Source organism: Paralichthys olivaceus, chromosome 24 (genome assembly GCF_024713975.1).
Source record: "Paralichthys olivaceus isolate ysfri-2021 chromosome 24, ASM2471397v2, whole genome shotgun sequence".
Lineage (NCBI taxonomy): Eukaryota > Metazoa > Chordata > Actinopteri > Pleuronectiformes > Paralichthyidae > Paralichthys > Paralichthys olivaceus.
The window spans coordinates 6,574,013-6,601,813 of record NC_091116.1 but is presented as its reverse complement, the minus strand read 5'-3'; the positions used below and the strand labels follow the sequence as shown (position 1 = coordinate 6,601,813).

At 41.1% G+C, this 27,801-nt stretch overlaps 2 protein-coding genes across 3 annotated transcripts in view; one reads left to right on the top strand and one right to left on the bottom strand.

The window, feature by feature from the left end:
• The window catches only part of LOC109639027 (activin receptor type-2A), a 40,969-nt gene extending 19,330 nt beyond the window's left edge, over positions 1 to 21,639 (top strand). Inside the window, exons 4-12 of one of the 2 annotated variants that reach the window (XM_069520768.1) lie at positions 496 to 650; positions 5,456 to 5,479; positions 10,608 to 10,751; positions 10,900 to 11,043; positions 13,631 to 13,776; positions 13,892 to 14,006; positions 14,354 to 14,492; positions 14,580 to 14,710; positions 14,965 to 21,639. In XM_069520768.1, coding sequence (XP_069376869.1) covers positions 496 to 650; positions 5,456 to 5,479; positions 10,608 to 10,751; positions 10,900 to 11,043; positions 13,631 to 13,776; positions 13,892 to 14,006; positions 14,354 to 14,492; positions 14,580 to 14,710; positions 14,965 to 15,159 — 1,193 coding nt within the window. In that variant the 3' untranslated portion in view covers positions 15,160 to 21,639. The remainder of the gene's footprint in view (positions 1 to 495; positions 651 to 5,455; positions 5,480 to 10,607; positions 10,752 to 10,899; positions 11,044 to 13,630; positions 13,777 to 13,891; positions 14,007 to 14,353; positions 14,493 to 14,579; positions 14,711 to 14,964) is intronic. The other variant, XM_020102267.2, reaches the window with a different exon arrangement.
• On the bottom strand, positions 19,698 to 27,230 carry orc4 (origin recognition complex, subunit 4). The gene is made up of 14 exons (XM_020102293.2): positions 27,134 to 27,230; positions 26,293 to 26,353; positions 26,099 to 26,175; positions 25,411 to 25,501; positions 25,195 to 25,270; positions 25,004 to 25,089; positions 24,872 to 24,920; positions 24,631 to 24,782; positions 24,359 to 24,532; positions 24,116 to 24,202; positions 23,888 to 23,996; positions 23,709 to 23,804; positions 23,356 to 23,423; positions 19,698 to 23,226 (listed from the first exon to the last, which is right to left on the bottom strand). Exons 2-14 carry the CDS (start codon positions 26,347 to 26,349, stop codon positions 23,044 to 23,046), a joined length of 1,305 nt encoding a protein of 434 aa, XP_019957852.2. The 5' UTR covers positions 26,350 to 26,353; positions 27,134 to 27,230; the 3' UTR covers positions 19,698 to 23,043.
• Positions 27,231 to 27,801: the final 571 nt, after the last annotated feature.

Here is a 27,801-nt window from a genome sequence, read left to right as displayed (position 1 = left end):
TTCCTCTCTCTCCCACCCTCACCCTGAGGACGGCAGTGGTGTTCGCCGTCCGAGTCGTCGGCACTCTGACAGCACTGTCGAATCAGACTGTCACACCTTGTGATGGGAGGGCGGGCTGAGCCAGCAGACGTCACCCAGCGACTCTTGCAGGGGTCGGATGCAGTTCAGAGCTCTGTTATTTTTGGAGGGCGGATTACGTTATGTCACGAGATGGATTTGCTAATCCTGCTGCGTGTGTGTGTGCGCGCATTGATATGATCCCTAAGCACAGTGGCAGTAAGCTGTGAGCAGAGTTAGTGCTGCACTCTGAGATGATGTAGCACAATGTCAAGCCAATCGGGCATGTTGTCTTCTTTTTTTTCTAGGTTGTGTTTACTCTGTGTCAGTGTCCACAGTTTTGGATTTTTCATTGCTTTGCTTTTGTTGCCATGTCGATCAACACAAGCCACTTCTTGTTAGCTTATATCTCTTCTCTCCGCTGCTCTCTCCCCACAGCCACCTCCAACCCATTTTCCCAGAAGCCCCAGCTCTTCAGCACTCTTCTTTACTCATTGGTCCCCATCATAGGCCTGGCCGCTGTCGTCCTCTTCTCTTTCTGGATGTGGAGACATCACAAATTGGCCTACCCAGCTGCCCTTGTCCCGACACATGTAAGTCTCTGCACGATGAGAAAATGAAATCCAGACACAACAATCTCTCAAACTCTCAAAGTAAAAACGAAACTCCTGATAAATCCATGATCACTTCTTGTCTTTGGTCCACAACGCTCATAACTGTAACATGTTTCCAGATTTTACCTGTCAATCGAACATCGGGGAGCAGACTGTGATGTCTTCTTTCTTTTAAGATATAATTGATGCAGTGAAAAGTTTCTTCTTCTTTATGTCTTTATGTTTCATTTTAAACAAAGAGGCAAATTATTTATTTCCTGGAAACCCTTGTGCTACGTACAAACACAAATACTAATATGTAATAACCAAATGAGTTCACCTTTATGTGTATAAAAGGCAGAACGGTATTTATTGAGGCGGAACATGTACTGAATGCAATCGTATAAAAAATAATCAAAGATAATTTATTGCAGAAAATGTCTGCCTCTGCTCTGGTCGATTTATTTCTTACATGAGTCAGTGCCCTTGTGTTGGTCCCGAAAGACAACCCTTGTTTTGTTTAAAGTTTGCTGTATGATGCAGTGAAGACTCAGCTCTGCCCGTCTCTATTTAACCAACCTTCAACTTCCCTACTGATCTAGTTTCTCAGTGAGCTGAAACAGCCTTGGCCTTTCCTGCCCCGCGCTGCAAAGGGACAGAGCTATGGTCAAATAGAACGGACACACTTTGCGGAGAGTTTGCGCAGGGATAATTGCTTTTTCAGTTTCTTCTTTCAAAGTTGTATAGGAGGATAAGTGGGGCTCTAGTTCTGTCTTTTTTCTATCAACGACTCTCTTTTGGAGCAAACACATCTCAAGACTTGCTTTTAAAGCCGCCAGAGTTTCTGGAGATTAATTGAAATGAGATAGTTAATTTTGTGTCAGAGATGCTCTTAATCACACATACATTTTAAGTGCATATTATGCTAAATGGGTGAAAATAACTTTTGTTAAAGGTCCAGTGTGTAAGATTCAGGTGAAAGGGATCTATTGGTAGAAATTTAGTGTAGAATAACCCTCATGATGTTTTCACTGGTTTGTTTCATCTAAATTGTATGAATTGTAGTTTTCTTTACCCCAGAAAAGGCCCTTTATATTTAAATACTTTATATTTACATGGAGGGGACCCTCTCTACGGGGGCCACCATGTTTTTTACATTAGTCCAGACTGGACAAACTAAACACCTTTTGAGTTTTTATGACAACTGAAGCTGCCACAGGTTCTTTTTCATGTTTGGGAGGAGAGGGTGAGGTGAGGGGTGTTCAGCAGCAACATGCAACTTCAATACTAGATATCACAAAATACACACTATACCTTTAAAACAGAGTTCAGATCCACCTCTTATTGTGCACTCGTTCACCTTTCATTACGCTGCTACTCAGCCAATCTTCTGTTCCTATTCAGCCATACTTTTTCTCTGCTGCTGGTTTTTTTTTTTTTTTTTTAATGTCTTCACCTGAATCAGCCAGATTCATCACGAGGCGGTTTTAACCCGACTGCAGCACGGCTATGTTCTCTGGTGCTCGGCAGCAAGGGAAAAAGAAAGCCATGCAGAGCTTCCACCGTATGGAAGAGGAGTCAGGGGCCTCTGCATTATTGATGAGGCTTTATATAGGCAAACAAAACTAAACACAGAGATGCTCGCAGCTCTGCCTCTGAGGATGCTTGTGGTGGGTGAGTGGGTGGGCGAGTGGGGAGTGCGGGGGTGTGATTGAGGAGAAACATACAATTCTCTCAACTTCGTTATTGTATTTGCAGGGTGCTAAAGTATAGTAGGGAAGAGATAAAAAAGAGACACAATAATACAATCAGGGATGCTAATGTGCATCGGAAAAACAACAGCGCTAAGAGGCTTATGAACCATCCTACCTGGAAACTCATAAATAAATGAATACATAAATAAACACATAAAGCAGAACAAGATCGTGACCAGAGAAGAGTGGATAAGATAATGAATGATGATACAGTCGGGGGGTAAAAAACAAACAGCTGAAAGATAAAATCACTAAGAGAATAAAATGGAATGGAATAGACAAGATGGAATAAATGTGCAGAGTGTGTTTGTGCATGAACTAGTAGGTGTAGGACGTGAGGTGAAAAGGGATATATTTAAAAGTCAACTCAAGCTTAGCTGCAAGTAGGTGATAAGTTAAACCCCACCTGCCTCCAACGGAAGCCAAAACAAACACATCTGCAAAATCTATGTAGTGTACTATTTACAGTTGTTCTGGCATAAGTTGTTTTAATTGATTGAATGTAGTTTTCCAAGTTGAAAATCCAGTCCAGAAGTAGATTTTTTTTATTTCTGGTTATTAGAAAATGTGTTTTTTGTGTTACACCTCAGGCTGTATAAAAAAAAAAGAAGAAGCAGAGGTGACTCTGATAATCGCTCAAAACACTCCCTTCTGCAAAGTCACAGAGGACGGGTTCTAACAGTTCTTACACTGTTGAGAGTAAAAACACAACATAAACACCCTCTGCTTTACAGGTGAACAGCAATAGAATAATATTATATAAGAACTTAGAAGGCAATTCTGGAGGTTATAAAATCTGAAATAAGAAAATATTCTTGTTTACTCTAAAAAGGTATTTTTTTCCAAAGGCACTTCACAGATGTTAACAGCTTCTTGCAATTTGTTGCATTAGCATTGTAAAAATACTTTGTCTGATTCATTCGTCGTCATTATTATGTTCCGTTAAATATTTGGTGTTACAGGTTTTAAAAATTGATTGGAATATAACATTAACATCACAAGTTAGCTTCTTTAGAGAAAGGTGTGAAGTCTTAAGCTTTGTAACCTGCAGACACCCTGTTCTTTAAAAGTAAAAAGAAAAGATATTTTACAGATGTAGTGCAAAAACAAAAAAGAGCCAGTGGAGCAGACTTTCTTTTTTGCTTCATCATGCTTGTTCCTCTTCTGTCCTGCCTTCATCTGTGCATAATGCTCTGTGCATATTCATGTATTTTTAATATGACAGTAACAAATTGCCCACACCTGTTGCTAGCCCTGCATGTACGGGAAGTCATTATCATGGTTCATGATAGATGTCGGTGGTAATAGATTTTATTCCTCTTCCCTAACAACATCCACGAGGCAGCTACAAGGCTGAGTCTTTAAAACCGGCAGAGCTCTGCATCACACAGTGCACATTTAATCTATATCTCTAATTAAAAGGAGTGTGAATGTGATTATGACATAAGCAAGTAGCAGCAGTCCGAACAGAGCCAGAGACAAATATGTAACATATACGCAGCTATGATTTCTGGGTTAGTTTATCGTCAAAATACTGACATTTTTTTCATGTCCAATATCAAACGGCTAGTTGCTGTTGGGCAAAGTGGAAATAAGCAATAGGGTAAGATAAGATAAGCCAGAGTTCAAACAGGAAAGAGATAGTGTGTACTGTAATTATAAAATAGCACAAAGGGAATCCCATACACAGAAAACTTTCAGTGCAGTATTTCTGACTTTCCAGCCGTTCCAAATCGCGAATTTAGTCTCTTCTTTCTCTGAAGGTAATGAAACAGGCTGGCTTCAAGATTTTATTGTTCTCGCTTAATGATCGATAACGGCACATTACCACAGCTCTCTAATTTTATGATGGAAAAGCACTGAAGAAAGGAAATCGTCCTATTGTTCCAGCAGACTGGATTTGGTGCAACTGGTTTGAACTCTTGAGTTATTACACCAAATGAAGCGTGTTTGATGTTGTTGCACACAGGTGAAAATCCAGTGTTTTACGCAGGAAATTATTTTTGCGGCAAAGTAACTTTATTGCACGCCGTCATTGTGCCATTATGTCCACCATCCATCATCGGCTTCATATTTGCCACCAAGCCTCCATTATTCACACTACAGTGAGAAGTGGAGGCAAACTGGAATTGATTCTGTCTGAGTACACAGACCCACAGCTTTCACACGGACAGACCTGGAGCACTTAAACACCAGTCAGGACTTGGTTTTTTGGGACGTGGATCCTATTTTCATCATCGATTCTGACCAAAGTCTCATCACTTGTTTTATTATCAAGCTACTTACATCTTGTTTGACTGGATGCAGCTTCAAAAGTCAGTCTGTTTCTTTAAACATGTGCTGCCATATGAAATGCCAATTAAATCCATATATTACAGGAAAAAATGTACAGGGAATGTTTTTTTCCCCATCTTATTTGTTTTGTTCCCAGGTTATCAATTATTTTTTCTGATGTTGAAAGAAATTTGTCAATTTGTTCTTTTTGTTAGGTTTAGCCTTTAGCATCTTTGGGTATGAAACATGTGTCAGCACTTGCAACAACAAAACAAAAAATGTCCGTTTCTAGGTTTAAACAGTCTGCATTCATCTCCTCAGCTGAGGGGCTTTCATTCACTTTCTTAAGATTTCCGTGTCTTACATGATTTTTATACACGTGGTTACATCGAAACAGTTTCATGCATCTGTCGTCAGGGTGCTGCTGTTGTGAACCTTGCATTTATGTGTGTTTGGTTTTTCCTGAGCTCTCAGAACTGTTTTTTTGTTCCTTTTTCACACATCGTTCAGTCATCTTCAGTTGCTTTGCTCAACAGCATCATTTCCATTTCATTACAAACCATCTTGCCTTTTGGTGCCATGCTTATTAACATTGACAGACCTGTGGCCCGTGTGTCCCAGCTCTGGAAGCGCTGGTGTGGAGCACGAGGGGGAGACAAAAGGTTGTTCTGGGACAACCCATCATCTCGGACCTTTTACCTGCCTCTACCTCATCCACTAACCGACAGAAAGTAGCAATAATTTCTCTGTTTGCTTCTTATGTTCCTTTTCGACAAGCACGCCTTTCACATTATGGTGGAGGTAAGAGCAGTTTAACTGAAGTTGAAACACTATTAGCCCCCCCCCCTCCCCTTCTTTTTTGGGTTCAGAGCTTGTTAAGAATTCTCCACCCTTAATCTCAGACCACCATTTTGTTCTTTGCTTTTTTCGACAGCGTCTTGTTTACTCAGTTCCCTAACACATTTTTTTTTCTGCCTGGGTTTATTGCATGGATGGATGTCTTTTTTGTTCCCTGCTGAAAATGTATTGTGCATGGTGGAAAGTGGCCAACATGGCTCCGAATGCAGCCCCCCTCTTCTTTTTTTTCGTGTATGTATGAATGTCCATCTGTGATGTTTATGTAACTTATTGTGTGTGCTGCGACCCAGTTTTCAGAATGGTATCTGCTAGACCTATGGCTCACCACGTTTCTCATGCACAGAGACAAAGCACGAGGTGTTTGAAGCCGAAACTGCAGCATGCTTTTCCATTTCACATGCAGACTGAGGAGGAGTGCGGATACATTTTGCATAAGCAGGAGCGCTGCCACTTACCTGAAACATTTTTCAAGTCAGAGAGTGTAAATTACTTAAGTACAAGACGAGCATAAGCCTTTGCAAATGTACTTTGGCTCAAAATTGAAACAGACATCACTGAAAGTTCTTATGTGAAAGAGAATGTAGCTCGAAAAATAAACCCCAGACTTTATGAGAGGGTTTAGGCTCTGTTCTTTTGTGAATTCAGGTTATCTCTTTGTAATGTCAATTTTTTGAGTCTGATATGGCCTCAAGTTTTATGGTCACAAGATCTTAAGATATGACTTTTGGAGGCTTAAGTCCAGAATAATTGCCCATTGTCCTTTTTGTCCAAAGCTCAAACTTGGCTCTCGGATTTTGTTACATCTCTGCACACTTAATCTACAGCATAAACCCCACACAAACCAAACCAGTGTGAAAGGACCTGTTCAGATGTAATTGATGAAGGCGTAACCCGATTAGGCCACGGGAGATAGTTGAGGGTTGGGAGGAACGGCATGAAGCAGCAGATTCTGTTTTCCTGCTTCCTGTGGTCTGCTGACTAAGTGTAATGCGCCCCAGTTTGAGGCCACGGCGCCCTGTGATCGGACAAGGGATCCGGTGACTCCCAAGGGAGGCCTGGCCTGACCGGGCCAAAGCCCGGAAAATGGACAAAGAGTTTCCAGAAACAATCCAGGCACAAAGAAAAAAAGAAAAGAGTCCCGCAATAATTTGTGTTTGGACCACGCCATCATTAGAGTTACCTCTGTGGATGGCAGCAGACGTAAAAAGATGACGTGATTTGTAACAGCAGTTCCTTTATTGAGAATCAGGCCGTCTCCCACAAACCCATCAATCACCATTCACATCATTCACCTCAAACTCATGGTCAAACTCCGCCATGTCTGTTGCCAGGCGCAGTATCTGTGCAGAAATTCACCTTGATCTCAGACTTGCATTGTACCCTTGAACAACACTGGTATTTTGAGCACGCCAGAGTCTCAATGATCATTTTGTCATGCACATCATGATCAGAGGAGGTATCATATATTTTACAAAGCTCAATGGATCCACAGGAATTCGTCCTGGTGACATTTGTGCAGACACACTAATGACTTTCATTCTAACACCACGCATTGAGAGGGGTCGAAGAGGAAAAGATAACACAGTTCGGCCATTAGAGATTCCTTACGCGCATCCTGACCAGAATAGAATGACTTTAAACCATTAAGGACAATACATACAGATATTTGTCCAAGTAGATTTTATGAAGCTGTGTGGACTGCGATTTTACTTTGTAAGAACAACATGTATGGTAGAATGATCCTCAAATGATAAACTAATGATCTTGATCACGAATCGAACCATTATCATCCTGCTAATAATAGACTGAGCGGGGGTGCAGCGATTAGCACAGGGTCTGGGTTCGTACCTCCTGATCATTGAGCTCTCTCTCTGGGTACTACAAAGTACTACAAACTAATGCAGCGTAGACTAACTAGTGATCCAATTTGCCTGTAGCTGTGAATGTGAGTCGGTTGTCTCTCCTCAATTCTCTTTAAAGGTCAGCTTAGAAATCCTTTTAATTAACAAACTGATGAGGACAAATAATACATTGATACTTAACGCTGCTGGCATTGAACAATACCTTAATATTCACAATAAACCATGAAATAATGAGTTCCTTACACAGCATTGTTTTTAGTCGCATTCTAGGACAGTAATGACAGAGACCTTGAATAACAAGTATCACCTTATTGTCATTGACAAGTGTCCAGATTTCCAGATTGCAGGCGCACCATTCTGATTATTCCTCCCCTTGCCCTTCCTTGTCATATTCAGTTGCACTTGGGACTCAAGAGTTCTCTTTGTACTCTCTGTTTTCAGGTCACAGTTGAGTCATCGCCGTGCACTTTGTCTTTGTCACTGTTGGTAATTAAGAATTTGAAGCTTACTGTCACACTTAAAGCAAAGTGAAGAACAAATTTACAACCCACCTTGCTTGGATTAGACCAAGAGAAAAGTAAATGTATCTTGCAAAAGGGATTGGCGACATTGTTGAATACAAACAAATCCCTTGAATTCCACACAGGCCTGTTTTGTATTGCTTTAAATGCATGATGCAGCACTCTACTGTATCCAACTCCAGTTCCGTCCTTCCATATGTTGTGACATATTCATACCTATTCACTTTTAGCCTGCCCACCGCTGCAGGTTTGTCCACGATATTAAGTGAAAGAAACCAGATATCCGTCCATTCAGTGTCAGTTATTCCTGCAGCTCAAACGCTGCTGCCCAAAGCACCACATGCAGGGTCTGAAATTACAGCCACGCCGAGCACCAAATCCTTCAACTTTAGTGGACAGATCAATAAGGGTCACTCACCAAACTGGACTTGAAGATTCAGATGTGAGGAAGTCAGTGTAACTTGAATAGCGTGCACTCTTCCTGATCATGAGCAAATCAGATATGAGATAGACATGTCTAGTCCTTTTTTTTAGTGTGAAGGGTTAAATGAGGGGGACAAAAATATATTTAAACATATTTTTGAAGCTCAGATACAAATCCATTATTTTGTTGCTGGAGATGTTTTTCAGGGTCCTAACAAAGGTTGGACCATTTGGGCTGCTCTATAATCCAACCTCAGCCTCCATCATGTGTAATTTTCCCCATCATTTGGCTGGCATTCGGTGTGAGAGTGCAGAGACAGCAGGTCTGCCTCGCAGCTCTCTGTCAGAGGGAAAAGGCATTAAGTAAACACAACGGTCCCCCCCCCCCATCCTCTGGAAACTCTCCTCTGGATTTACACCCCTCCAAAAAAACACTTTCCCTTTATTCATGCAAATCTTCCCATTGAATAAACAGGAATCTGCAAGTGTTATTACAGTCATTTGTAATACTGGAGCCTCAATAATACATTAGAGTTGATTAAACTTTGCTCATTAGTTACACCCTGGTAATAAATAACAGCAATTTAGAATATATGATTTTAATTGTAAGATCTATTTACATCAGTTTTCTGTCTCTGTGCGGTGAAGGCCAAAGTTCATGACCAGACATAAATATCTGATCAGATAAAAACTCAATCTCATAAATACTCCTAAATGATATACAGTATGCTTCTGTAGCAACAGTAATCTTGTTGGGACAGGCAGCCGAAGCCAAAGCCACTTCTCAACTGTTTTACTCGTCTTGCAGTTGAATGCTTTTTGGCTTTTTCCTGGTGGCACCGCTTTAGCTCATTTTTCACTGTGTGAAGAATTGGATATCGCCGTGTTGCGTGCCAAAACGGTAAATTAAGCAGCAGAGGTAAACTCTGTGTGCGGTAACTTTCTCATTGCCGCGTGCGTTTCCCATCAATTAAATCTTTCTCCGTGCCTCATATCAGGAGCAAACCTTGTAACTCAAAGGGAGGCATTTTACAGGAAGGAGGAAAAAAGACTGGGATTGACAAGCGTGCACTTTTGATGTATTATCACGGTGTGTGAGTGGATCCTGTGGGCCTCAGGGTCCTGAAACTTGCTGCAGCTTATCATGAACCTTGTAAGCCTTCAGTTCAAGTAAAAACATGAACGCTGCTGTCATTGTCGGGAGGGAGCGTTTTCTTTTTCCTGACAGCAGCGATGCAGAGGCGCGGAAGTAAAGTCGAGATTTTACAGCAGCGTATCTGGTTTCATCAAAGGCCATCAGTCATGTGCTAGTCTTTCTCCTCTACCTTTTATCCTTTGGAAATGTGACTCCCTCACTGCATGCTTCTTTTTAACCCCCCCCCCCCTCTCTGTGTGTCTCTCTATCCTCACTCGCCCTCTGTCCCTCTCTGTGAAGTCACACGTGAAAGTGATCAGCTTAATCCTGATCACCAGCTGTGTTTAACATACTTTAGACTGGAAACACTTGGCTTCCTTGCGTTCACTTTTGTTTATATGGGATTAGCATGAATGCACTGCACACGCATGGGGTTTGATCCACCGGGGTTTGTCACGATGACTCCTAAATGATTTTCTTATTCAACCATTTGTTCATTTTAATCAGTACTTAAGCTCTACTTCATATCTTTTCATGTTAAAGCCTGCACTCCATGTGCTTTGCTCACAAAGTACTTTTACTTTGCATATCCTTGAATTCAAACTGGAAACCATCCAGTTCCAATCCCTCTTCAGTAAACTAAGCAAATATGTTAGCGAATGTAGCCCTGAGGGGTTCTAATTGAATATAAATGAATGAATCCAAACCCTGCTTGGTATGCTTTGTCCCTACTGCCAAAAAAACGTACCAGAATTAATAATAATGCCAAATTGCAGCACTTCCTGAACCAGTCTTAGCAAAGTGCTTTAACAATCACGTAAAACAAACAGCAGAACCATAAAACAAATAAAGCAAGTCAAAAGAAAACAAGAAGGCGCCACAGCCACTAAAGAGGCTGAAACAGGAATAACAGCAGAGCATCATCACATAAAAGCCAGTCTATAAATGAAAGTTGTAAGATGTGATTTAAGATGATATTGATTCTGTTTGCCGGAGCTCCTCAGGCACACTGTCGCTGAGCCAAAAGCCCGGTCACCTTCAGTGTAACCCAATGCTATTTTAATGTTCTGAAAAAAATAAAGAATAACAATGTCCTCCGTCTTTTTGTTTTGTTCACCCTCGCTCTGCAGGATCCCGGTCCCTCACCTCCGTCTCCCATTATGGGACAGAAACCCCTGCAGCTGATCGAGATGAAAGCCAGGGGGCGCTTCGGGTGCGTGTGGAAGGCCCAGCTGCTGAGCGATTATGTGGCTGTTAAGATCTTCCCGATCCAGGTATAGTTGCTGTAGCTTTGTTAACATCCTCTGAAGGGTGGCAATTTGAAGGTGGTCCGAGTTAATAGATTAAAATCAATCTGATTTTTTATCCTCCTCAAGGCTCAACATAAATAACATCCATATCCCTCTCTCCGCTCTCGTGTAGGACAAGCTGTCTTGGCAGAACGAGTACGAGATGTACAGCGTGAACGGCATGAAGCACGAAAACATCCTCCACTTTATCGGCGTGGAGAAGAGGAACAATAACCTCGACCTGGAGCTGTGGCTCATCACCACCTACCACGACAAGGTGCACGATCCGGGAGAGAGATAAACACCATCAGCAAACTGCTATTGAATTCTCTGACGCAGTTTAATATCAAATCCATGCATTCCTCTTTTAAATAGATGTTTTTACATTAGTAGCTGCTTTAAAAATGAGGCTAATATTTCAGTTTCAAACTATGTGACCAATGTTAAGCAACATATCCACTTGAGGGCCGCACAGACTGGAGGGTTTCTGACAAAAACAAACATGGTGACAGTGGAGGTTGTCTTTATGCGCCTTCAGAAAGATGCAAAAGTGTCTGTTTGTCCCTGCGCGCCTGTAGTTTCCTGCCAACTCAAAAAGTTCCACCTTGTGTCCTATGGTCATCTCGCTTGAAGTATTGGGTACACCGCCCCCACATGATTTCCTTTAGTACTGCTAGGCTTGATATTTTGCAGTCTAATCATAGATTGTATTATATTTTATTTATATATCACTATAAATACAAAGAAAACAAATCCAACCAATTATATAGAACATGAATTTGGAAAAAAGTTGTAAAAAAAAAAAGTAAACGAAAATTACATTTATATTATCAGCAAACTAATAAATTGGTTTTAGGTAGAAAATCTACCATTCTCTACAATGCATGTAAACCAATTCTCAGATTTTCGGCCTGTTTTTCTCCATGAACTGTGAACTCTTTGTGTCCATATCGCCACATCACTGTGTTTACACGGTTGTTTCCATGTAAACACAGTGATACAGCCATCTTAGTGTGTCATGTCATGCATGTTGCACACAGGACTAAAATGCCTCCCGGGCACGCAGCTAACAATGTGGTAGAAAACATGCATGAAACCTTCAAATTGTATTGATTATGTTTGGTGCCTTAAGAGCTGGTTCATGCTGTGTTATTAAGCCTGGCTGATACACAGAAGGAGCTTTGTTAGCCTCACACACAGTCTTTGGCATGTTCTGGGCTTTATGTCCCTCTGTGTTTTGAGGGTCATTACCAACTAAGTGGAGAAAGACTCTTGTACACTTCACTTGCTTCAATTTTTTGTCCTATTTTCCAGCCAGGCCCTGATTTTCTCTCTGCGTGCCTCAAAAACCCCCCCTGCGTGAATAAAGGCTGGAAAATTAAAGGTTGTGGGTGTGGCGGAGAGGCTTTATCCCGGCAGTACAACCCTTACACTAATCCACTTAACCCTAGAGCATGTCTAAAAGTGCTACTCTGATTTGTAGAAGCTCTCCAAGTGGAAATGACATTGAAGGAATTTGTTTTAAAGGAGATCTAGGAAAGGCCACATGACTGGGAATATATCAGAAACATGTTTAAGTGCCTTGTCAGGCATGTACTGTAATTATATTGTAAGTCCTCAGAGGATTCATGACTTAGAGTTTGACCTTTCCTTCCTGAGCAGGTGTCACGGTGCGAGACACCTTCTGATCGGCTCTGGATCTGAGCTTGTGTAACGCAGCTGGAAGAGCGATTGCGTTTTCCTTGACAAGTGATTTATGCTCCGGTGTTGAATGCATCTAAGCAGCCCGGTGTTTTAGGATTTATAGTATCTGGAGCATGCAGTGGCTCGCCTTAAAGGAGACACCTCATACAAAACTCCCTTCAGTTGAAATATTTTGGATAATATGTAGATATTAATAGATGTCAGTGGACGTCTTTTAAAGGGGTGTGGTGTGGTTTGACTCTTGTGTTTTCACAATTGAAAAGAGATAAAGTGAAAACACTGTGTACACACACACACACACACACACACACACAAAGGAATATCTTTTCTAAAAACAGACACTGATCTGATTGAATCTTTCTCCTGCATCTCCTGGAGCTGCCTTCCCTCTAGTGGTCAAACACATGGACTACATCTGTGAGGCCGCTTGCCAGCAGTGACCTTGTATCATATTGACGTGCGTTATGTAAGAACAAAGATGGTGTATAGAGGATAAGTAAACTGATATTGCTTGAAGTGCAAATGCACAGTTATTTTTCTACATTCCTCAACTGCAATATTTGATATGAATCAGATAATGCAGCAACCAAACATTCAAAGAGGCCCGTCTGTGAAATAGAACAGCACAAAACCTATCTAGAAATGTAAGCACGTCTGATAAAGAGCTTCTGTGCTCAGTAAACCTCCCCTCAATAAAACCAGAGTAAAGAACAGTTATGAAAAAGCACAATAACGAGCAGCTGAATGAAAAAGCGTTTATCGGAGCTCTGATATTCAGCATGAACAGTACATTTCGCTTGAAGTTGGTTTGTTGACAGAGGCGACAAAAGGGCTTCTCTGTGGTTTTAAGAGGACACCCAGCAGGTGATACATTTTATTTATCACTGTGAACTAAAAAAGTTCCACTCTAACACTAACTATATATACATACATATATATATATATATACATACATATATATATATATACATACATATATATATATATATATATATGTATGTATATATATAGTTAGTGTTACTGTCATCTGTTGACATTATTCACATTTCTGGATGTGTCAACTTGTGCCACCTTAAAATTATTTTATAGATAAATAAATAAATATAGAGATCTATAGTGAAATCTATATAACTTAATTTGAATCTTTGCTCCCTCGTCAGGGGTCGCTGACAGACTACCTGAAGGCCAACGTGGTGTCCTGGAACGAGCTCTGCCTCATGGCCCAGTCGGCGGCCCGCGGCCTGGCCTACCTCCACGAGGATATCCCCGGGCACAAGGACGGACACAAGCCCTCCATTGCTCACAGGTAGGCCGGCGGAATATCAGAGAATCAATCTTCTCGTATCAAGACATTATGATCAGAGGAGCTCAACGCTGAGTGAACACTGAAGGCATTTACCTTTTTTCTTTTTGGTCCGTAGGGACATTAAGACGAAGAATGTGCTGTTGAAGAATAATCTGACAGCCTGCATAGCTGACTTTGGCCTTGCTCTGAAGTTTGAGGCTGGAAAGTCAGCGGGAGACACACATGGACAGGTACAATTTTCAGTGGAAGGTTCGGTTATTAACTACTCATCCACGTTTCCTGCCTTTTCACTGGAGCCCCTGAGAGCACCTGTAGGTGGCACTGTAGGGCAAATATCCAGCACTGGAGAAACAAAGGTTCCCTTATATTTTCAGCTCAACTGTTGTTTTTTGCTTAAACCTGAGTTTCTGTGCTTTTGAGTCAAATGTCTGGCTTGAAAATTTGAACAGATTTGTTAATCTGATTTAGTTTGAGAGCTGTGTCATGACTTCTGTCCTTGTTGCTTATGCTTTCGATTAGTTTCCCTGTCCTGATGCTGACCTTTGACCCCTTGAATTTGTTCCCTTTGAACCTGTAGGTGGGAACGCGGCGCTACATGGCCCCCGAAGTCCTGGAGGGTGCCATCAACTTCCAGCGCGACTCCTTCCTGCGTATCGACATGTACGCATTTGGCCTCGTGCTCTGGGAGCTGGCGTCGCGGTGCACAGCCGCTGACGGTGAGACTGATGCACCAACAAGAAAATACTGTCCTCACTGTGTTGCGTGACTCCAGACTCACTTTGGTCATGTGGTTCTGTGAACAGGCCCCGTGGATGAGTACATGCTCCCGTTTGAGGAGGAGGTGGGTCAGCATCCGTCTCTGGAGGACATGCAGGAAGTTGTCGTGCATAAGAAACTGCGGCCCTGCCTGCGAGACTGCTGGCAGAAACACGCGGTGAGAACTGTCGTCAGTGTTTGTGTGTCTGTAACTGAATATTGGGTTGATCCATGTCAAGATATACTCAATGAGGACGCCGAAGATCCCAGAACAAGTCTTAAACAGACTTTTTGAATGTTTAAAATGTAGCATAAATTGATAATGATGATTTATATGATCATATGAGGTGGTTCTCTACATTACTGAGGAAAATAATCAAACATCATAGATTTTGTTCATTGGAGACGCTCTGATTGGCTTCTCTCCCTCAGGGTCTGGCCATGCTCTGCGAAACCATCGAGGACTGCTGGGACCACGAGGCGGAGGCTCGCCTGTCCGCCGGCTGCGTCGAGGAGCGCATCGGCCAAATGCAGCGCCAAGCCCCCATCATCGGCCCAGAGGAGATCGTCACCGTTGTCACTATGGTGACCAATGTGGACCTCCCGCCCAAGGAGTCCAGCTTATGATCTGCCAATCAGACGACACCCGAACGAGCTTGCAGAAACACGGATCAACAAGAGGGGATGAACAGCCGACCCTGGTTGGTTGGCGTAGTGGGTTTTTTTTCCTCACTTTCTTCCTTTACTTTTTTTTTCCTTTAAGTGCGGGCCGCTACTCGCGTTCAGGAAACACCCTGCGCCCACCTCACCACATCAGTTTATATCCACCTCATTTTGATATGTGTGCCTAAGGATTTTAACATTTTAACAGTCAAAGCTCTCTTCATGCCGAGCAAACGATTCAGGTTATTTACGATGACGGACGAAGTCACCGAGTGACAGAGCTGACATGCTGGGACGACGACGCTCAACACTTTTATCATGTCTTGTTTTTATATACATGCGCATACATAGGAGGGCAACGTGTTCAGTTCGGTTTTCTACGGAGAGAGAGAGAGAAGATCTTGCGGAGGAATTTCACAGAACTCTCAGTGCATTTTAGTGTAAAAAAGAAAAAAAGAAAAAGAAAAAGAAAAAAAGACCCGGCTCTCGATACATTAGCTGTTTTCTTGTGTGAGTTTTTTTTTTTGAAGAGACGATTATCGTTCTGCCAATAAGCAACAGCTTCTGAATGTTTATAGTGTAATGCTGCTGTACATAGTGTATTATGGACCCAGACAACTTGGTAATCGAGCTTATTTTAAAGGGGTGAGGGGAGGGATGGGGGAGGGTGGGGTCCATTTTCAAGCATTACAACGGTTTAAAAAAAAAAACCATAAACCTCCTTCAACCAGGTATACCTCAGTTCAGATGGACACAGTTTAAATTAGTCCCTCTCCCTCTGTTCACGGTCTAAGCTCACACTTCTCAACAACCTCGGCTCCTCGTGACAAACAATCTGCTGTCGGCCATGACGCGAGCGAGCGAAGCCTCGTATTACATGGCGGTTGATACACACCGTTAAAAAAAAAAAAAAAAGTGTCGCTCCCTTTTTCCTCCCCTTTCTCAGTCTCATGTTTTAGTTTTGCTCCACGTTGATTCGGGACTGAATGATAACGTTTTCCTTCTGTTATTTTATTTCTTTTTCAGAATTTTATTCTGACGATGGGAAAGGAAAAAAAACACACACCCCCTCAAGTTGTCGTTTAAAGTGATTTTTTCTTTTCTTCCGTTTTTTTGGTTTGCTGTGTCAACTGTCAATGGAGTAATGATATCTTTCGCTGACAAGCCGTATTTTGGCCATGAGATCCTAATATACAGTATATGTATTTATATCTCTCTGGATTAGCGCTGGGTACCAACCGATGATACCTTTCACGTTTGGTGTCCGTACCAAATCAGAACTTGTTTAACACTTCAAGACTCTTGGAGCCTAATCTTATTGTTCTTTTCATTTTGTGAAATCACTTGTGTGTGGTCTGATTCTCTTTAGAAAAAAACGCTGATTAATAACAAAAGAAATCTTACATTTTGGAAAGGTATTAGATTTTAAGTGCAGTTTTGAGGAAGTTTCCGGGCCCTACTTTGGAATTGTACCTGTATTTAGCTGAGCCAGCTTGCTTTTTGATTTGATTGCACACATCTGTTTTTTGAAACACTATCAAGAGTTTCTGCTCTCTTTTTGATACACCTCAGGAATCTTTGCTACTCGCCCCCACCTCCTCACATCCTCTTCCTCCTCATCCTCCTCATCCTCACCTCTCTCGGACTGGAGTACTTCCTCCCTCACCGATTCTTACTGCTGTCCCCTCCTCGCCTCGTCTCGACTCGTATAGTTTTAGCCGTGCCGTTATAAGACCAGTCCTTGTTGACCCCAAACATCTGGTCTGGACTTCACCCTGAGAACTAGTTAGTTTAACACGCGTTTCCACTTTTTGCCCTTTGCAAACTACCCCACGCAGCTTTAGTTGTCGCTCCGTGTTTTCGCCATCTTCACAAGCAAGCCAAATAAGGTCTTTCTCCGACTCTGGTTCTAACCAGTCTTTCTACTGTTTTCAGTGTTAACACCTTTCTTCAGATTTAATTTCCCGCGTGTTGATGTTTCCTTTTGAACTAGACAGACGGGTGGTGGGCGTGCGGGGTCCTGAAGCTCCTGAGAAACAGCTGTGTCGGAAATCACTCTATAGTCCGAATGTTTCGTGATAATTGAATTACCCTATGTAGTGGACTTCTTGTATCCCACAATGCATCGTGAAAAATAGTGCACAGTCGATGGTCATTAACCAAGAAATATATACCATCATGCATTGAGCTTTTTTATGGATTAAAGCAAAACGACAGACAGGCGAGAGGAAAGAAAAAAAAAAGAAGAAATGTGACATGTCAGAAAAGCATTTGATTGAAAATACCTGAAAGTTGTAGCAGATGCTAAATATTTTCTTTTTATTTATGCAGTAAAATGGGCTCAGTATGTTCTGACGGCAAGTTTGAATTGTTATACAACAGTGAAGCACTTGCAGCGCAGAGAAACTGAATCGAGAAGTGTCCCAGACTGTCCACGTGGATCTCCCTACATGCTGCGTAGGGAGGAGTGGTTTCTGACACAACCTGTATCTCACGTGTTTCTTCGGATTTTGACACAAGCTGCTTTATTTTCCCCGAAATACAAAATGTGCTTAAAAAAACAACTGCTAGTTAGGTTCAGTTTTATGTTCCTCACACAGGGCTGATGTTAATGTTTCTGTACTCCTGCTGACACTAACCAAAAGCGCATGGCTATAAACCGCAGTTAGACGAGGAACCTCTCTTTCTCTCTCTCATCCTGGTGCCATTTCTATGTATCCATATTAGTTACTCTTGTAGATGTCAGGCAAAACGGATGTATCTGTCATTGTTGTGAAGGTAACAATGACATTTTTGAGTCTTTATTTTCCTCTGAGGGACATTGAACACTGGTGCCGGCAGACCTGCAGTCTCTCCTCAAGTTTTGGGACGGTTTCGCAGCATCGCTGTTTAAAATCAAGCGGTTTTTTTTGGGGCCGGAACATATTCTGCTTTCTTTGTATGCATGTGTTTTTATTGAGGAAATCAGGAGCAAAGCAAAACACAAAAAATGGAATTGATTAACGATCAATTGGATGAATTCTAAGCTATATTAGTTTAGCACTTACATATTTTCCATCTATCCTGTGATAGATTTTTTATTTATGTCAGTTTTGTCACAACTGTAATAACTTAAACAGCTTAATTTTAAAAGTTGCCCTGACTAACAACAAATTCAGGAAATAGAGGAAACAAAAGTCAATTAAATTAAATTTGATTCCTGCTTCACCTCTAAAGGAAACGGCAAGTTTGAGACTATTTCACCAACACAGCAAACCTGAAGGAAGTCAAAGCCATCACCTTCATATTTACTTATTGTAGCACGGGTACAGTATTTGCATCGGTATTGCTTCCATTTGCTGTTTTTCAACTCACTGCGATTCGGGAACAGCCGTCTTAGGTCCGCGTGAGGCTTGAAGAGTTATGGACGATCAGTATGGCGAACCCCAGCAGCCCTTCAAAAAGTACTACCTCACTCACAGGGATTTCTTTGAGAGTAGAAAGTATGGCAAAAAAAGAGGAAACAATTACTAGTTTCCTTCCATTGTAAAGAGATAAAACATTTCCTGAATCGGGATAAAGTTTCGGTTTCTTATAAGTTTGAGACTGACGAAGCAAATTAGGGTTAAAAAGAAGTTTCTTCATTTTTACTTTTACGTATTATCTTCGGTGAAAGTTTGACATTATTGTACAAGGCTTAAGAAGAGCAAGATCATTTAAAGCAACACTATTCAACTTTTTCTGAGCGGCAGCGCCCTCTGCAGCCACACATGGTTTTTATGTAAACAAAGCTCTTACCCATGATCCCCTAGCTCCTGAAGGAGATAAGTTGAATATCCAATCAATCAAATTTTATTTGTATAGCCCATATTAAGAGGGGGGGAAAGAATGTAACATTGGATATAAACACTGGTTTTTAAGTGTTTTTATCTGTTCTGCAGAATAATTCAGATCGTGTCCAATCACCAAAGTTAGATGGAGCAAGAATAGACTTCCAGGGGAGCAGTGGGAGTAAAAGATTATTTCAAGCTAAAAATGTTGCATAATGTTGCTTTAAAAGGAATGCAGCGTAGTAGTATTGCAATATTAAGAGTATTGCTCTGTTTTTCCTCCCAACGTTTATGTCCTCACCAGTATTTTAACAACCACGTGGATATTTCTTTTAAAAAGCCTCCAGATGTTTGGTTGGTTACCTGCCAAAGTGGCTGATAGTGATCAGCCACAACTAAAACACAAACAAACAAATAATGTGCCAGCAGTAGGTTGGCGGTCACACCCCGGTACTGTGGGACAGTGGAAGATGTTGATTTCAGTTTGACAGCTTGAGTTTAAACTGCGCCTGAGAAACCGACCCAAACCGACAAAATACCATTCAGGGATTCAGTACTATGCTTTTCTAAGTTTTAGCGAGTTATATGCAACCAGTGCCGCAAACTACCCTACACTTCTGTAGGATCAGCTGCAGGAGTGACTTTCAATGCACACACACACACACAACACACATAAACAAATAACTTGTAGCATTTTAATTTCTCTTTTTTTTTTTTTTTTTTTTTTTAATCTGTGACCTTGCATATTGATATATTGTATTTATTTTTTAATTTACAGGCCTGAGGTTTTGGGGATCAGAGCTCAGGTGCAACTCAGAATAATGTTGCAAGAGTTGGCACGTTTTACGGTTGTCGTTGTTGTTGTTGTTGTCGGGAGGGGGGGGGGTTTGGGGGGGGTTTTCGGTTGTAATTCAGGAAAAACTTCATTAATTCTAAAAAGAAAAAGATATAAAGTGTAACATGCATCTTTCTATTCAGTCTATGGACAAAAACGACCGAGAATGAATGTTCTTCAGACTCCTGGATTCCAGTATTGTGTGTACTTTGATGGATTGAGCCCGGCCCTGTGTAACTTTTAGAGGGCTTTGCGTCTGGCTGGTTTCGTGTGATTGTGCCCCGTCGCTGAAGAAAAGGAGTAAAACGGACGCACGAGATCCATTCACACGCCATTTATACGGTTACAGATGAGCTTCATCTCCTCGGTTCCCCTCAGGACGTCACTATCCTCACAAACCTGCTGTCTCCACTCAATATCAAAACTTTGTTATTAAACGGTGTATGAATGGATTTCTCTGCGTGCAGGCTTTACGTCTTTTTCTATCTCGACCTGTTCCGGCCCAGCCCCTCACATTGCTGTGCATATAAACTACCAGTGAAACATTTGTGTCTTGTTGCCCCCACTATTTTAAGCAGTCTAGGATCTGTACAGACATGAGATCATAAATACCTGTATCAACTATATACTCTTGAGCTGAATCTTTATAAGTGCGTGTTGAACTTCAGTGTTTCCTCTACATTCATGTATACTTTTTTCTTGTGTTTTATGACTCGGCAGCGGGGGGTGGGGTCTGGCCCGGCTGCGCGATAAATGTCCGTCACTATGCGAAAAATAACTTTTAAGTTGAGCTTTGTGTAAGCTGAAAGCTAGAGGCTCACTTGTGTTGGAAAGAAAGACAGAAAGAAAGCACTTACGGATTCATCAGCAGAAAATAAATGTTTTGAATGATAAGCCTCAGGCGTTCCGAAAAGGAACCGATTCGGTCCCCTAATGGTTGTATTTTGAAGAACCCCAGAAGCTCTTGAAGAGCAGTTGCAATACTCCATATGTGATAGTACAATCATCCACTACAGGTATTTCATTCCAGCATCTCAATCTCCTGCTTTTTTCCCACTTGTTGGTAAGAATTTTAGAGGAAACATTGAACTCCGGTGACCTCGCCACCAAGACTATCTTGGCAGCAAGATGGGTCTGGTTGTCAGGCCTGAAATTTCTACAAAAGAAAAAGAATACAAAAACACTAAGGAATTTTTGACCCCACATTACTCGAGGCGTTGAAGTTGCATCGCTGCTCCAGGATCTGCCAATGCAGCCTCTAACGGTAATGGCGTTGAAAGGGTTTCTGGTTTTCAAAGCTGGAAGAAAAAGTGATAAATCGGATCATTTATTTTGTTCATGAAACTTCACTGGGTTGTTTTATTAAATTGTGAAAACCTCTTGTTTCTTTACTCCTCAAACTTGAAACTCTACGTTTTATGTTACTGATCAAAATGTGAAATAGGACATAAGAAACCGAGGCATAGAATTTCAAACTGGAAAATTGACAACAAAAAGAATCCCTCTGCGTGTTCTTGAGCAAGAGTTGAGTCTTTACCAGCTCCAGGGTTTCTCACCCTGACCTCTGACCTTTTGGCCTCCCAGTGAAGGGACAAGGGAGGTTCAGAGAGAAGGCAGATTCCCTTTGCCAAGTATTATAATAGAAGGAAAACATTCAGAAACCCCTGGACTCATTATCACAGAGGAGACAGAATTGATCCTTGATCAGCGCTGTGACTCCCGGCTCATGTTCGCCGGCCATGGTTTTTATCAGCTGAAGAAATCCACGTGATGTAAATAAATGTGTTTTTAGATTGTGAATGTTGATGTTTTTTCCTTTTTTCACCGACTTAAACACATTGTCTGGAAGGCACTTGTGTTTATTTGACAACTGTGGTTTAAAGTGAGACGCTTTTGATTTGACAATTTAGTTTGGATTTCATTTTGTAATTTTAAAATAATTAGGGAAGATTTTATTCACCGAAGTAAAAATTATTTCACATACGATTTTAAACTTTTACCTGTAGACAGATGTCATATTTCTACAGGTCAACCTCACCTGCAGTGATACTCTAGGTTCAATAGCTATTCGTTTTGATTCATTAATCAAACTAAACTAAATACAATAACTATATATTAATTTATTACACCATCCATCATCGAGAAAATCTCTACGAACGTTATTTGAAAACGTACCATTAGGGTTAGAATGAATAACTACATGAAATACAATTCACGAGTTTGAATTACTCAACAGGGTGTTTTTATATTAAAATATGGTGGAAGTTCAACTTGTATTTAATTTAAATGTATCCTTTTTTACACTTTTACACATTATTATTACTGAGACTTAAACTGAATTTAAAGCTGCTTTGTTTTATGCAACTAAAGCATGTTGAACTCTAACTCTATAACAGGCCTGGTGCTCTGACTGGTATTAATAGACATGTTTAATGCATATACAGTATGTTCTGTATTTTCTCAGGGTCTGTCCTCCCTGACCGGGAGAGTGGCTGTGCAGACATCCACCATTTGATGGCAGCATTGAGCAGAACTCCAGCAAAAAGACTAAAATCAAATAACATGTCTTACTCTTCTCATGTTCTCATGAGTGTAGTCATTTTAAAATAGTATATATATGCTGAGAATTTATTTGATCAATTCCACATTTTTTCAAAGCTCTTATGAAAACAGAAAACTCACATGTGTTTGAAATTGCTCACACACTGATGGATATTTGGAAAGTCACGGCGATGATGGTCTCGTTGGTAACTTTATTCTAAGAATACAATATATATCGCAAAAATACTTCTAGTAATCTGATTCTAATCCGAATAGTTTGGACAAAAAGTGAATCTACTTTACTTCAACATTCTTATATTGCTGATGAAACACATGACACTCTATTACTAAAATAAAATCAGTTGAAAGCAGCGAGTAACATCCCATAAAAATGAATAGAAAACCTCCAAATTTCATTCCAGCTCATGGATGCACTTGACCTACTTTCTCACCTGTGAATCAATGACTTTACACTTTTTATTTGGTGATAGTTGATCATTTAATACAATAAACAAATCCAGGCGTTAAATATAATGGTTGAGTAGATTACACATCCAGACCTGACATCAGCCACGTTTTTCTCCAATCCAAGAAAAATCACAGAAACATCAACAGCTTCTTTCTTTAGCATCAACTTTTCCAAACACTGAGGCTTAACTTCGTCTAACCGAACGCCGACATGGCCCACTGCTTGACGTCGGTGGGGCATTGTGGGTACTTCTGCAGAGCCTCCATGATCTGACTGTGGTCCAGCATGAGTCTCATCAGCTGGTATTCCCTCTGGGTTTTAGCCGAGGAGCCGTCGACCGGTCGGATCAACTCCAGCTGCTGCAGATGCTCGAAGGCCTGAGGGTGATAAAGACGCATAAGTGAGCAGTTGCTTTGGACGTTGGATGATTTCATATAAAATATCAATATTTATTATTTTTCTTTTTAAATCTGCTTAAATGAAGAGAAGATTTTAGATATACAGACCTTCATGATGACCGGCTGCTCAAAGTTGTACATGGAGTTTGACTTCCTCTGCAGGAACTTCTTAAACTCTGAATGAAAGGAGGCGACAGGTGAAATAACATATCATACACTTTTGTTCCCTCTTGCTGATTTTGTAGTTTTTACGTCCTTCATCCTCCTTTATATGTTTCCTTCATTATACCCACTAAAACTGCTCTTCTTGTACTTGCAAGTCCGAAAAGAAGAAAGTAAATTTTCCCAAGTTTTGAGTTAATTGTTTTTTCTTTCTCACATTTCTGTTGCTTTCAATCACTCTTGTTTATTTTATCTTTAGGTTTTTTATTAGTGACAAACCAACAACTATCCACTTGTACCGTTGTGAATCATTTGCAGGTTGAACGGCTCTCCTTCGTAGACGTCGTTGAGGTGCTTCATGGCGATGATCAGGCACAGCTCCAAGATGGACAGACCTACAAAAGAGGGGAAAGAAAATGATTAATAACTGATGCAAACTGACTCTAAAGACATTCCTCTTTTCATTTCAGAGTTTCACCATGGAGCATATTCGCCTTGGCGTCAGCAAAACACAGCCTGCTGGCCTCCAGGAGGTCGGAAGGTTTGATGGCGGGTTTGGCAACAGAGACACGACTCAGACACAACATCTGCAGGACAAAAAAATTAAGGAATACGGATGTTTCATGTGAATATATGTTAAAGAGCAGGAAGTGTTAAACTGCTTGCAAATGTCAGATTCTATTTACAACATGTGTGTTACTCTCACCAGCAGCATGTGCATTGAACGGAAGTCTCTGCTGGAGTTGTAGTGTCTCTGTAAAACCTCCTCGACTGATTTGTCCTCACACAAAATCTGCAGAAACGAAAACGTGGAGCATGTTGAGCAGCTGATGCTTCAGGTCGCAGCATATAAACCTTTGATACAATTATCTTCATTGGTAAGAGGAGGATGTGATGTTTTAAAACTCAAAGCTAAACCCTTCCTCCATCTGTGAGTTCCTTGTTTTACCTTGATACCATCGTTCCACTCCTGAGCGAACTTTGTGTCGGGGAAATCATCCGGCACGCTGAGCTGCGTCTGGACCCGCTCCACGTACCGTGCGAACGTGGCGCTGCTCAGGAGGTGGATCTGACGGTGGGAAAAGCGCGACTTCACCCGCTTCTCCAGCAGCTCCAGAACATCCTGAAAGTAAAACCAACCGATCCAGGATTTACTCGAGGGACCGTGGAGATATTTCTTTATTTAGTCTGTGAGAAATGAGAGAATATTCTGAGGCCCACCAGTCTGCAGGTGATGCCGACCACGGAGATGGGCGCCTGGGCGGACTGTGAAACGTCAAACAGGTTGTAGAGGAGAGTCTGGTTCTTGTGGTGGGCGAACAAGTCGAACTCATCCAGGATGAAGAGCACGGGGCGGCTGCTGCTGCGATCACCTGGACGGGACCAGAAAAATCAACCTTGTGTCATGTGCTCAAACAATAAAACATATTTTAAATGTCTGTAATTTAGATTAAAACAGCACCTTTCTTTAGTGCCTCCAGCAGGAAACCCAGATTTTCTGCAAAACTCCCCTGAAAAGAAGCAATGACATGTTGTTATAGCATTTTTATTGTTAATATGAATGAGAAAAAAAAACCTTTTCTGTCTTACTTACAAACACTTTGTCTCCCACGACGTTTTCTAGGTGGAGCTGTCGTGTTATTTCTTTCAGTGCTATTCTGTCATCAGTCTGCAGGAGACCTACAGAGAACAGGAAAAAGATCACATCGTATGCACGGCCAAATTTTAGACTGCTCAAATTGTGAATAAATAGAATGAGGTCTGGTGAGGAGGCAGAGCCTGTACCGTTGAGATGAACCTGTAGCAGGCTCTTCTGTGCTTCTTTGTCCTCCAGCAGATCTCTCAACACACACCTGAGCAGCTGCAGACACCCAAACACAAACAGGGAGGCCATCAGACATAACAGCTCTCTTGGGATTTGAGCACACTTCAACACAATTCATCATCTTCTCCAGCAATTTTTACCCAGAAGCCCATTTCAAACCGTCTGCCGGGGCTCACCATTGTTTTTCCTGCTCCTCTGGGACCGACGATTAGCACCGAGTTACTCTCCCCGTGGATGGCCGTGCGCTTCAGCAGCTCCAGTAGGTGTCTGAAAAGGCATGTTTTTTGACTACAATACCCATAATGCTCCTCTAGTAGCAATATATGAATTAGTTTCTCTTTTTTTCAAGGAGTAATTAAACCGGCTGCTTTATTTAATGCACTAACTATTAAATCCTCAGTGTTGGAGGTGGATTTCACTCCCTGAGCAACACCTCGGATGCTCCTGTTGTGATGAAGTCGGCTGGGAGCTTTTCCAACTAGCAAACTGGGACAGTGCTGTCAGCCAGGTAGGACTGAACTGGGTCACTGAGCCTCACACTGAGCTCCACATTGTCTTTTTTCAGATAGATGACACTTCTACTACAGTTTCTATTTATGATTTCAAGAGGTTTGATTCTGTGATGAAACTTCTCAACCTCTTAACGACACCACATCCCTTTCTCCTTAACGTTTGTAATTTCCAAACCATTCAAAAACCTGTGAATGACCAAAACGTTTATCTGCAACTGATTTAATAATCAACATATTATCATTTTTAGCAAAGACGCCAAAAAGTCAAGAATCCAGTTTCTTGCTTGTGAGGATTTAAAGGAATTAGAAGCTTTTAAGCAACATTATAGTTTTCAGACATAAATAAACCAACCTGTGTTGAGCTTCTATTCCCTCTGGCTTATCAGGGAGCCGCTGATGGCAGAGCCTCTCCCTTAAAATCTTCTGAACCTGTAAATGAAGCGATCTTAAGTCATTACAGTGGCAGATCATTCTTTTTTGACTGCGTAGTAACACTTGGGTGTGGGAATATATTTAAAAAGAGGATAAATACTGGATGATACCAACCTGTGTCATGCACTCTCCCACTGGAAGATGAGCATCTTGCACCTTCCTCTTACTCATGATGCTGTGTATGACAAAAGTTGTTCATCGGTTTATAATACATTATGTAAAAGGTATTTCAAAATAACTTTCTAGGTCATGTTTGATTTTCTGCCTCTCACGAGTAAGATATAATCATACATTTAATACCCGATTGATGTAAAACCTTGAGAGGCTGCTCTTGGCATTTAAATGTTCCACCCCAGTGGTTGCATCAGCCTCAACTCCTCTAACTGACTTTCTGTAGGACGTTGACACATTTCCACCAAACTCCCTTTTAAGTATTCGTCAAATCCATAGATAATCTCGTTTTTTTGCACATAAGTATCATGCTGTGACAAATCGTCATGTCTGTCACTTATTAGAACAAACTCCCATTCAATTCGGCACATGAGTAATGCAACAATAAACTTCTGTTTTAATGCCATTCCCGTTAGAATAACTGGCTAATGCTGCACACGAAGGTTCGCTCATAATGCAGTTGGAATCTACAATCAAGTCCAATTCCTGTAGCCTAAGCAGATGCTATTCATGCCGAATTATAAAGCACAGACTTATAAATCAGAAGCAATCGCGTTTTGAATTAGGCACTGATCAGTTTTTAACAGAGTGAAAGGAGGAACTTATCTATTATAATTTCTGAATGGAGTTTGGTGTGTGACTATTTCACAATGTCGCCAGGAAACAGAAGCAAACTAGCAGAGATCCCTCAGATTCTGTTGTTACGTTAACGTTGGTTAGCTTAACAACGTGTCCACGAAGAAGAACAACGACACAAACTTAAGGAAAACAATAGTTTACGTACGGAACAGTCAGAGTCTTCGCGGGAATTCTACTCAGCCAGCGATGACGACTTCCTGTGTTGAATAATCTCCGGGCGCTGATTGGCTGAAGGGCGGAGTACAGAAGAATAAAACAGGAAGAAGCTATATTTTTTTATTTGCCTTTAAAAGAAATCTTTAAATATGACATTTGCTTGTGTCCTTTATTGAGAAATCACCATCTAACAAGTAACCTAAGCCTAATTGTTTGATTAGAAATAAGTTGCAAACACAGGATGTAAATAATTTTAGCTACGATTACATTTATAGTTCAGACAAGGATAGAAATAGTATTTGCCTTTTATAATTTTAATCTTGTTCTAGAGGTTTCAACACTTTTTAAAAAACATATTTGGAATTGTCATATAAATAGTCCCAACAAGAAAGTTCAAAATCATCTATAGTATTTTCCAACTAATTAGCAAATACATAGTTTAAATAATTTAATTGTTTCCAGGTTTATTGTTCGAATGTTCATCATGCAACATGCAAACTACATTAAAGAAATATATCCCATCTCCCACCTCTTTTACTTTCTTTTGACAAACATAATCCAATAAGGGCTCAATAAGTGTACATAAGAACATTAGTAGAAAATATCTATGTCATTGTGACTTAATGTGGCGATGTGATGCATGCATTAAAAATGGCT